Raw genomic sequence first — 11975 nt, forward strand, 5'->3', positions numbered from 1 at the left:
ACCTACACACCTACACACACCTACCTACACACACTACACACCATGCACACACCTACACACACACACACACACACACTGCCAATCTGGTTGTTCTAGATTAGCTAATCTACTAAAATCTCCAGCTGCAGGCAGATTTTTCTCTCCTTAAATTCAGAAACCAATCATAATAATAACGTCACTTTATAGAGGCAAAGCTGCAGCGTTTAGGTTTTTATTTGTGATAAAATAATTTCTAATTCTGTAGCTTTAACCTGTCAGCAGTTAGCGTCCTCTGCTGCCCCCTGCTGGAGGACCCCCTCTCACTGTCGTCTTCTTCTGTTCTCTCTGCAGCAAACTGCCAGCAATGCAGAGAAATTTGACTATGTGAGTAATCTGATCCTAAATGTTCCCCGCATCCGGTCAGCAGCCGATCAGCAGCTCTGTTTCTCCTCCAGGTCATGACCTTTCTGAAGAAGATGGCAGGAAACGAGTATGTTGGGTTCAGCAACGCCACGTGAGTCTCTGCATTTAATCAACACACAATAATATTTACCATCAGCAGGGATGAAATGTCTGAACTATTGAAAATTATAAGATTGCTAATCCCAGATTATCTGAGTGAAAGTCCTGGATGGTTTTCTAAAATATCTCTGCAGAGGCAGAAATCGCACATCAGAGTTCAACATTTCATTTACAGGAGTAAATTTGTCCTTTTTGTCAAATTTACAGCAACATTTACAGCCGTGTTTCTGAAAATTCAATGCAGCGTCACAGGAGTCTCAGAATGGAAATAAAATCGGTTTTTACCATCGGCTCGGCTTCACTTATTGGACCGATGTTGATGAAAATCATGTTTTTTTTACCCAGCTGAGAAACTCAGCTTTGATTCCAACTAACGAAGATTTTAGTCATCAATTATTCTGATTAATTGGATAAAATAAACTAGCACATTAAGCTATATTTTTTTCCTTTTTTAGCAAATTGTCTATTTTTGAGTCTAAATACCAAGACTAATCAATTATTTTGATTATTGTGAACTGATTGATCTGATTAATTGTTTTGGCAGCACTGATCTTTCATTCATGTTCAGTCCAGAACCAGAATAATTCTAGGTTTAATGAATTTATGTCAATTTGAACTTTGACCTGTGAATCACTGAGGTGTGAAAATACAAACGGTGTCGTTCCTGAAATGTTTTTCATGTAGTGGAGGATGAAGCGTCGTCAGGATTCAGACACATTTCAGTTGTTTAAAAATATAATATTTTCTTTTGACTTTAAAACGACTTGATTTCTTTTCTGTTTTTCATTTTACCTTTTTAATGTTATATTCGTCTTTTTAGTTTCAAATTATGCATTTCTGAGGAAAGAAAACCTGCACTTTTACTTGCAGTTGTTTTTTTTTTAGTTTTAGTTTTTTACAAGAATTTCTGCTAATTTAATTCTGTTTTTGACATTTTTGATGTTTAACTTTTTTATCATCTTCCTGGTTCTGTCCTGTGATTGAACTGGTCTATGTAAAGATGGCGGCTGCCTGCATGCTTTCTGCTGCATGCTGGGAGTGTTTTCTGGCAAACACTCATCATCATGTGATGATGATGATGATGGCTGCAGCGCTAACAGACGCTAACAGACGCCTCCATGCTTCCTGTAACGCGGCTCTCTGCTCTGACAGATTCCAGTCGGAGCGCGAGTCTGGAGACAGAAACTTCGCCATCGGATATTACCTGAAGGAGAAGAAGGTCGGACATCTGCTGAAATTTCATTAAACTGTGGAAACGCTGAAAAACTGCACAATATGTTACAATGTATCCTTGTGGCGACGCAGTTCTAATCTACGCTTGGTAAAGGATCGTCTGATCGGCATAGAGGAACGTTTTACTTCTCAAAAGTAATTAGTTTAAATCAAACTGGTAGCTGGATACTTCCTGATTTAAAAACGATGTATCAGACAAAAACTTTCCAAATTATTTTATCTTAGAGATTAAAATTAAGAAATAAATTTAATATTCACAAAATAACAAATTCAACACCTTTCCAAATAAAATATTTGTAAAATAATGCATACATTAAGAAACTAAAACAAGAAAATGGAATAAAGCTGGTTTATAAACAGGAGGTCTCACTTTGACAAAAACAAGTTTGTTCTTCATTTATCAAAGTTTCTCACTGCGAGTCGAGGATCCAGAGTTTAGACTCAGGATTAGCAATACTTTATATCACGCAGTAAAGTTACTCCTGGAAGGTTTTTTTTTATTTTTCATTGTCATTCAAGTAAATGGACAGTAAATTTCTACACCAACATTTTGTAACAGATTTCGCATCTGATGTCAACATCAGAACATTTGCTAATGTCTAAAATATCTAAAAGATTCAGATCCGTCGTCTTCCTGTTTCCAAACAAACATCACCAAGTTTCATGAAGAGTTTTAGAAGCTGTGTCCAGTTTAGGAACGTAATGTTTCACTGGATCCTCTTTTTTTTTGTTAAATAAAAGCTGAACCAAACATTAGCGGAAGGTTTTTTTATGAAGCTGTTTATGTTGAATATTTGATCCGTTTATTAATCATTAGTTTCTCTGGTGGTAAACTGTCTAATATTTGTCTGTAGTGTTTCCCTGAAGGAACCGACATGACGTCTGTGCTGGACCTTTACTTCCAGGTGAGTGTTTTCATTTAAAAGTTTAAAATATGAATGGCTGAATATGACCTTCTGTTATTTCTCTCCTCCCTGAAGGTCAGACCAGTTTCTTCAGCTCATGTTTGCACCGTTTGTCCTCCATTTTGTTTGCTGACGGTTCCTCTCTGCGCCTCCAGCTGTGCGCCATCGAGGTGACCTGTGAGAGTGCCAGCGTCATGGCCGCCACGCTGGCCAACGGCGGCATCTGTCCCATCACGGGCGAGCGCGTGCTGAGCCCGGAGGCGGTGAGGAACACGTTGAGCCTGATGCACTCCTGCGGGATGTACGACTTCTCGGGACAGTTCGCTTTCCATGTGAGGCCCGGCCCGGTCCGACCCGATCCGCTCCAGGTGGTTTCGCTCCTCTAACCGCTCTGCTGCCCCCCCGCCACAGGTCGGACTGCCGTCCAAGTCCGGGGTGGCCGGAGGAATTCTGCTGGTTGTTCCCAACGTGATGGGAATCATGTGCTGGTCGCCTCCACTGGACAAACTGGGAAACTCGGTCCGAGGAATTCAGTTCTGCACGGTACGGACAGAACCGGCCTGCCGGTCCTTTTAACGCAGGACGTTTACTCTGATCAGGTTAGAGCATCTGAACCTGATGAGAAAGCTTAGCCCCGACAACGTCTGAAACGTTCCACCAAAAGTGGGCGGAGCCAAGAGAGCGGAGGGGCGTGGCCAAACCTCGGGCGGAGCAGAGGGGGTGTGGTCAGGACAACAGAACCACTGATGCTAACTTATACACGCTACTGCTACATTTAGCAACTTTTCAGACCTTAATGGCAACTTTTTTCAGAAATGTCAACAAACGTAGCATCTTTTATTTCTCAGTGCAAAAAATGAAACATTTTGTTTGACATATCTAGATGCTTTTTTTCCAAGAAAGCAACTAGCGATAAGTTTAGTAACATTTCCAAAAAGGAAACGTATCTAGCAACATTGTTTTCATGTTGATGGCCCAGTCTGGACCAAACTTCAGCTTCTAGACTCGCATCAGTCTCTAGAATACTCTGGTCTGCAGGGGAAGTTGATGATATTAAATGGTTCTGCTTCTGTATTTTGCTTTAGTTTAACCAGGCCAGATTTCCTACATTGGACAAATGATTTGGATTGAAAGTCTGAAGAATCTTTTATTTTTCAACCGCAAACCCTTAAAATCCTGCGTATTGAATGGAAACTTTCCAGATGTCGATGGACTGCTGCTGTTTAATCAGTGATGGAGTCCTGGCTAACGGTTAGCATCCTGCTGGAGGCCAAGCTAACGACTTCCTGTTGTTTCAGGATCTGGTCGAACTTTTCAACTTTCACAACTACGACAACCTGAGGCACTTCACCAAGAAGCACGACCCGCGCAGAGAGGGAGGCGACCAGAGGGTAAGGACGCCACGGGGTACCGCCGCGTCGGCCATCAGCTAGCGGTCGTCACGGCAACCTTCAGTGTCTGTTTCTGCAGTCCATCCCAAAACATACAAGCCACTCTGGTGTGAAGTTTCCATATATTCATCAAGAAAGGATCAGCAAAGGGTCACAACTATACATACAGGTTCAAATATATTCATACACCTTCTGTTGCCGGGTCAGATTTACTGGGCGGCGTTCCCTCTAACCCAGAGGAACGGCTTCACCTTTACAAGGAGCCAAAGACGAGGAAACGGGATTTAACGTCAGGTTATTGTCAGAAGTCACATCCAGGTTCTTCATAAAGGATTTAAATAAACCTTTAAAGGTCAGAGGTCACAGAGAGTCAGGACTAGAAAACAGGGACCTCATGAAGTGGCTTCACATCCTGCATTTATTCCAGTAAGACCGTCGGATAGATCTGTTGGTCGTCTCCATAGCGATGGATGCCATGTTTTTTAAAAAGCATGTACAGTATTTTCCAGACTATAAGCCGCTACTTTTTTCCTAAGCTTTGAACCTTGCGGCTTATAGCCCAGTGCGGCTTATATGTGGATTTTTCTTCAACCACCAGGGGGCTCTTTAGCAGGAAATTAATCATTGGAAGTCAAAATTGGAAATAAAAGAAGAAAGTGCTCATTAAAATGGAATTAGGTTTTAATAGGGAATTGATATTTGAGAATGTTGTTTATCAGTTAAACAGCATTGAGGGGAAAAAGAAGATTTTTCATTTTTTTAAATGATACTGGGATCATTATGAGAATTTGAGGTATAAATATTAGGATCCAGTAGATGGCAGTAGTGCAACAATAATGGATACAAGCTGCCGTTGGAATCTAAAGCAGAAGAAGAAGAAAGCGTCCATTTTCATTTAGCACATGCTAGTAGCAACAGGAAGGATCAGCACTTTTACTGTCACAGTTTCCGTTCGGAAACTACCGTAATCAGTTCAGTTAAATCTAAACTTGGCAACTTTTTCTTTTTCAACCGTAATAAATGTGATATTCAGTTGACCTTTTATGACTCAGATTTTGGGTGTCCGCCCCTCTGCTGCATCGCTGTGGAAAACCTGGAGCGGCAGAGAAATCTGCGGCTTATATGTGAATGTTTACTGGTTTATAGTCTGGAAAATACGGTAAATCAAAACATACCGGGCCACGGATGGAACCCTGAGGATCCCCACAGGTCGGCCGGCTTTCTCAGGATTTCTCCCAGGCCAATGTAAATTATGGGATGCCGTTTGTACAGTTAGTCAAAAAATTAAATTAGATTATTTCGGCTTTCATGAGAGAACATGGGAGGTTCTTTTTTCACATTTCCACCATGTTGTTCATTAATTTACAATGTCAGTTTCAAACTAAATATTTAGTTTGGAGTGAACTATTTAAATATTTAGAGAGAGATGAGGCCCTAAAACTAGAGAGTGTGTGTGCGCGTGTGTGTGTGTGTGTGTGTGTGTGTGTGTGTGTGTGTGTGTGTGTGTGTGTGTGTGCGTGTGTGTGTGTGTTAGCCTGTATGCGTAGCTCCTGGCTGGTGATGCGTTCATGGTGACCTCTGACCTCGGCTGTTGAAAGGGCAGCGCAGCAAGGCGCCGCTGCCCTTTTGGCCACCGGAGCTGCGTGCCTATCCGAGCTGTTGATGATAAACTCCTCCAGGTGTTTTGTTGTTGCTGATCAAAGTGATCGGTAATGAGACTAATTGATTATCCGTGTCGATTGAAACCGCAGCACCACTTCGGACCGATGGATTACGAGAGCCTGCAGCAGGAGCTGGCTCTGAAAGCGCCGTTCTGGAAAAAAGTGTCTCCCACGGAGACGGACCAGGACAGCTCCACCACTGTAGTCTATAGGATGGACAAAGTCGCCGAGTGACCCCTGACCTCCACTGCCTGCTCCACCCCATACTTATATTTATAAACCATGTAGACCATTATTTATTGTTTGTGAAGCGGTTGCTATGGGGACGAGTCGGGAAGCTCTTTTTACTGTTTCATTTGGTTCATATTTGCTCTGACCATCAGCTTCATCTCACTCCAGATTCTGCAGAACCGACCGGGTTTTCTGGGTTTCTCTGTCAACAGGAGGCTCCGCCTCCAAGGGGTGGGGCAAATAAGCAAGCAGCCAATGAGGATGGGGAACTGGTTTGTGTTCAGATATGCAGAAATATTTTAGATTTAGATGGTATTTGCACAAGAATATAAGTGACATGGTGATGTGATCTGCATGGAGGCTCAGGGCATGGAGGCTGGAAAGAGTTTTAATTTCTGGAAACTGACAGTTTGGATGAAGATTTAGGAAAATAAGGCACTTATCTTGTTTAGAAAAGTTGGAAAATTTATGGATTTTACAGAAAAGTCACATTTTAAAGCTATAAAATTTATTTAGTTACCATATTTAAGTACATTATCCATAACACTTTGAAGTGTTAATGATCAGCTGCTGTTAATTCTTTCCTCCTGCAGTAGATCCTGAACCTCCAGTCGATTTCTCTGCTTTTATTTTAATCAATTTAAAGTAAAATGTAAATTTTTTCGGTTTTAATCATGAACATTTTATCGTGTGTAATTTCAATGCGTTGGACCCACAACCATGACTGCCCACGATTGTAGTGAGCAGAAATATTTTCAAAGAGCCTCATTTTGTCTCTTTAAGCCAGCTGAGCAGCAGTGCACAGCCTCTTTTAACTGCTGGAAGAGTTTAGTTTTATTTTGTCTCGTTACTTTTACAAATTAACACTGTAGAGGAACGAAAACATTTTTGTTGCTTGCACTGGATTTTATTTAGTGACGTCACAGTAAATTGGGCCGAATGCAGATAGATGCCCACCACACTTTCCAGAAAAAAACAATAATAATCTTGCAGTGTACGTTTCTAAAGTGCAGTTTATCCAAAATGTTCCGTTGTCATCAACCCTCAGTCAGTCGGTGCTGAGACTCCGGTCGCTCCGGGTTTTCCTTCCTGCTCCGGGTTTTCCTTCCTGCTCCGGGTTTTCCTTCCTGCTCCGGGTTTTCCTTCCTGCTCCGGGTTAACTCTGCGTTTTTCTCGGCTGCTTTCTGAATCCGGCAGGTTTACAGAAAATCTGCAGAAGTTTTGCTGCTTTATAAATAACTGACAGAAACGAGGCTTTAAACCTCAAAACCTGTTTGAACATAAAGATCCTCAGAAAGCTTGAAGGAAAGTCTGACTAAACCTGGTCTGGATGAAGAGTTTTGCACAATGCTGTACTCCTCTTCATTTCCCATGATCCTCCACTAGGGTCAAAGGTCAACTAAATGATCAGAAAGGAAAACAAGCTGAAATCTGTTCATTGTATCACTAAATTATCAGTGGATCTGTTTCTTCTTCATGGCTGTTGGTGAGACGAATGCAGCAGCGTTTTATTCCAGGCTCTGGTCTCTGTCTCGGTTCTGGTTCTGGTCTCTGTCTCGGTTCTGGTTCTGGTCTCAGGCCTGCAGTGTGTTGTCAGTATTCCTGATCCGTTCTGCGATGCTCAGAGCAGCATCTGTATTTTGCTTTCTGGCTTCTTTTGTTTGTGTTGGATGGAAACTTTGGCCGGTTGCTGTCGCCCCCTGCAGGAACCTGAAGGCGTTGCAGGTGAAAGGGCTTAATGGTGGCTGCACCAGTTGGTGCTGGAGCCGTTCAACTGGTTTTAGGATGGAGTTGAGCTCAGACAGAGAGAGCTGCTGGAGCAAAAAATCTGATATGTGAAAATGTTTTTTACTTTGTTACATTTCTACTCTGTTTTATTTTTGTCTTTTATTTGTCTGTAGATAAAGATTCAAAGCCTCAGCTGCTTTAAGGCCCCTTGGAGACAATTTGAAGCTAAATCAGGTTACAGCAAGATTTCACTGTAAATAGACAAAACTTTAACCAAAATGAATACAAAGTTAAATTGCAGAGTTGTAACTCAGTGTCATCGGCGTAGACATGAATTTTAAGTCTCCTTAGGAAGGAAGGAACTGGTCTGAGGATGGATCCCTGAGGAACTCAGGAAATCATTTGTTGACTCAGATTTTTTTTTTTGAGGAATGAATTAAAACGCCGTTGATTTTCTGCTTTTCCACTCTGCATGATGCGCTCCATTAAATCCTTGGGGGCCTAAAGTTAAATTTGTAACACTTTAAATCAGTTTGTTGTTCTGAAATCGACGTTTCCCTACGATCTGCCGTGATTCATGAATCGTCTCAGCGTGTGAGCTAACGCCGGCGGAGCTTTTGAATCTTTTACTGATTGTTCTCATGAAAATCATCCGTTTTTGTTTTCTGCTCATGTCATTCCGTTTCTTTGAATTCTCATCCTGCATGCTGAGTTTTGTACAGAATGTTAAATGTTTTTATTTTCTCCATTCTTATGTTGATTCTCGTGCTGAACCTTTTGTTTCTTTAAGAAATGTTCGCTACAGATGCAACTTGGATGAATAGAGATCATTTCTGCTACTGTCTGACTTGGAACTGTGAGGTTTCTGGACTCAAACCAAAGATTTCATGTTTAATTATGAAAATAAACTTGTTTCAGGTTTTAAATGTACAAATGAAACCTTACATTTCCAGGTGTTTGTGATTGTGTATGAAGTCTCCATGAATCCATCATCTGTCCTGTCAGCTGATTGGAGCAGACGTGACAGTCTGTTGTTCATTTGATTTTTCTTGTTTTGCCATTTTTGTCTCATGTATGAAATAAAATAAAGCTCTTATCTATCAGCTTCCTGTTTTGTTCCACAACTCTAACTTAACCCACAGGGATAAATTGCAGTTTAGTTCCTACTGGGTGTTTGAAGCTGTTGGTCATCATCATGGGGGCGGAGCTTCAGGGTTACATCAGTAAGGGGTGCCACAGGGTTTGCTACTGGGCCCATTTCTTTTTAGTTTATCGTTTATTAACCATCAGGGAGGAGTTCAGAGTAGAGCTGCTGGATGAACAGGTGGTTGGATGAATTGATTACTTTATTTACATTTAAAACAGTTTTTCTTAGAAGTCCAATAATAACGATGATCCAAATATTTTCATTCTAGTCTTTACCAGTGAAGTAAAGACTATCCTGAACCGGAAAAAGAGCGTTCAGGAACAAAAACTGACCAGATCAGGAGGACACAAAGGGAACTTAAAATCTTCCTGAAGGAGGCTGAAGAGACGTATAGGAGGAAGCTGGAAAAGAAGTTTAGTGAGAACAACATGCAAAAGGTGTGGAACAGTATGAAGACTATAACAGGCTGTAGTGGTAAGAGTGGCACTACAGCGGATGGGGATCCTGAGAGAGCCAACAAACTTAACACTTTTTTAAATCGGTTCAGCTCCCCCCAGGCCACCCCCACCTTTTCGCAATTCCCCTCCAGCCCTCCTACCCATCATTCTTCCACCTCTACCTCTCCCCCTTCTGCCGTTATTTCCTGCTCACCTTCACTATTTGCTCTCACCACTCATCCTCCTTCTTTTACCGCTGACCAGGTACGGACTGAGCTAAGACGACTCCCTCCTAGTAAGGCTGCAGGACCAGATCGGGTGTGTCCGAGGGTTCTAAAGGCCTGTTCTGTGGAGTTGGGAGAACCTACAGCATGTCTTTAACCTGAGTCTGCGACTGGGTGTGGTCCCCACCCTATGGAAAACATCTTGCATAGTTCCTGTTCCAAAAAAGGGTCGCCTAAGCAACCATTTGGTTCGCTGGATAATGGATTATTTGACCAACAGACCACAGTTCATCAAGACGGTGAACTGTAGGTCCATATTCTGACCAGCAACACAGGGGCTCCACAGGGCACGGTTCTTTCGCCCCTCCTCTTCACCCTCTACACCTCTGACTTTAAATACAACTCGGCTACATGCCACATGCAAACATTTTTGGATGATACTGCCATTGTGGCGTGTATAAAGGAGGGTGGAGCCTGGTGAAGGACTTCGGAGCATGGGGCCACAGGACAAACTCCAACTGAACATCTCTAAAACAAAAGAGATGGTTCTTGATTTTCGTAGGGTGCCCCTCTTGCCTCAGCCTACCACCATTGATGGCATTGAGGTAGAGGTGGTCAGAACATATAAATACTTGGGCCTACAACTGGACAATAAGTTGAACTGGTTTTCCAATACAGACAATGTGACCAAGAGAGCACAGAGTAGAATGTACTTCTCGAGGAGACTGGCCTCCTTCAGTGTGTGCTCTAAGCTCCTGTACATGTTTTATAAGTCCATTGTGTCTACTGTAATATTTTATGCTGTTTGTTGGAGGGGCAGTGCAAAGAAGAGGGACATACAGAGACTGAATCGCCTCATCCGCAGAGCTGGCTCTGTGGTCGGTGTGAGCCTGGAGTCTGTGGAGACAGTGGTGGGACAGAGGACAATGTCTAAACTCAGTTTAGTCCTGGAGAACACAAGGCATCCCCTCCATACTGTTTTCTCCAACCAGAGCAGCTCCTGCAGTGACAGGCTTCTCTCACTGGGATGTTCAACTGAGAGGATTAAAAACTCCTTTGTCCCACCGGCCATTAGGTTTTACAATGCTGTGATTTCTGGGAGGGTTAAGGGAGGGAGACGGAGTAATTAGCATTTTAATGTATTTATTGTATTTAAGTTCTTTTACTAGACCAGTTTTAATGCGTGTGGATGTGAATTGATGTGTGAGCAACAGACAATCTTAATTTCCCTGTGGGATTAATAAAGTTTTTACCTTACCTTATTCTAGACAGAAAATGGAAATAATCTGAGAATTTAAAAATAGAAAACGTGGATTTCTTATTTCACTTTAACTTTATTAAAACTAGCTTTGGGGATCCTGACTCCATGGTTATGACAGCTGGGTTTTATAACGAGCTGCAGTAGAAACTTCATAAACCAGTTTTAGGTTTCTCCTGGGAATCCAGAACGTCATCATGACCATTTTAAATGTCTACGGTGAGATTTTACAACTTGTTAGATGTTCAGGAGTTTCACGCATTGAAGTATGCGAAAAGTCAGATTTTTCTATATCCATACAGTATTTATATTCATCCTGCAGGTTAATTTCTATTGCTTTAACTTCAACGCTTCAAAGAAGGTTAAATTTAGAGGTGAACAAAACTGATCTTATTGGTTTTCATATTTACAAACAGTTTAATGTATTAATTTTGAGGCGGATCATCTCCACCAGTCCGTCTCCAACATATCGCAGCGGTTTGTCCTCCACCCGGAAGCCATCGGTTTGTGGGCCTGATGTCTGTGATTGTGTCCTCAGGTGAAGTCTGTCATCAACCTGCTGTTCGCTGCCTACACAGGAGACGTCTCCGCCCTGAGGAGGTGAGCATTTCTCCCGCTGAATCCAATGTCAAGGTTTTACTCTCAGAAGCTCTGCACTGACGCAGCTTTGCGCTTTACCGCCCCCTAGTGGCGACACAACGAGCATGTCTACTGTTGTTAGATGTTACTGTTGGCCACTTTATGACTACATGTATGATCCACTGGCAGTAATAATTCCCTTCATTTAGCCTGTCTAAAGGGGCTAAAGTTTTTTTTCCACGTTATTTATTCATTTGTAAAAAAAAAAAAAAATCAAATAACTAATCTGCAAACTAAATATTTAGCTGTGGAAATTAACTTAAATATTTAACTATCAAGCTAACTCTAGTTCAGAGCCATTGTTATGTAAACGTTGGGAGCAATTAGCTCTGAGTTTTTCATCTAACTGTATGTTTAGCAAGCTAAATATTTAGTTTGGAGCCATTGATGCTCAGAGTTACTGAGGAGCTATTTAACTAAATATTAGTTCAAATTAGGTCAAAGTAGTTAGCAAGCTTAAATATTTAGGTAGTGCAGAGATAAATATTTAGATATTTATCTAAATGTGAATTTGCACTTGCTTGCCAACAAGCAGAAGTGGACTACCAAAATAAAACTCACCTGGTATAAATTACATTTTTAGCTATTGGAATAACACTCAAGAGAAATTAATTTAATCA

General features: G+C 41.7%; 1 protein-coding gene and 1 long non-coding RNA gene across 4 annotated transcripts in view; one reads left to right on the forward strand and one right to left on the reverse strand.

Annotated features, from left to right (window-relative positions):
• The window catches only part of LOC106951654 (uncharacterized), a 5015-nt gene extending 4700 nt beyond the window's left edge, over window positions 1-315 (reverse strand). Inside the window, exon 1 of the long non-coding RNA XR_001425845.1 lies at window positions 57-315. This is a non-coding gene — a long non-coding RNA (uncharacterized LOC106951654). The remainder of the gene's footprint in view (window positions 1-56) is intronic.
• Window positions 1-11975, forward strand: part of glsb (glutaminase b) — a 51422-nt gene that overhangs the window by 34463 nt on the left and 4984 nt on the right. For 2 of the 3 annotated variants that reach the window (XM_015039300.1, XM_015039302.1), the window contains 8 exons: window positions 331-363; window positions 435-493; window positions 1654-1720; window positions 2589-2639; window positions 2795-2971; window positions 3051-3182; window positions 3938-4030; window positions 11255-11316. In XM_015039300.1, coding sequence (XP_014894786.1) covers window positions 331-363; window positions 435-493; window positions 1654-1720; window positions 2589-2639; window positions 2795-2971; window positions 3051-3182; window positions 3938-4030; window positions 11255-11316 — 674 coding nt within the window. Of the gene's footprint in view, window positions 1-330; window positions 364-434; window positions 494-1653; window positions 1721-2588; window positions 2640-2794; window positions 2972-3050; window positions 3183-3937; window positions 4031-5781; window positions 8754-11254; window positions 11317-11975 lie in introns of those variants that run through there. The other variant, XM_015039301.1, reaches the window with a different exon arrangement.

The sequence above is a fragment of the Poecilia latipinna genome, unplaced genomic scaffold (assembly GCF_001443285.1).
Source record: "Poecilia latipinna isolate Pla-1442-1.1 unplaced genomic scaffold, P_latipinna-1.0 Scaffold467, whole genome shotgun sequence".
Classification (NCBI taxonomy): domain Eukaryota; kingdom Metazoa; phylum Chordata; class Actinopteri; order Cyprinodontiformes; family Poeciliidae; genus Poecilia; species Poecilia latipinna.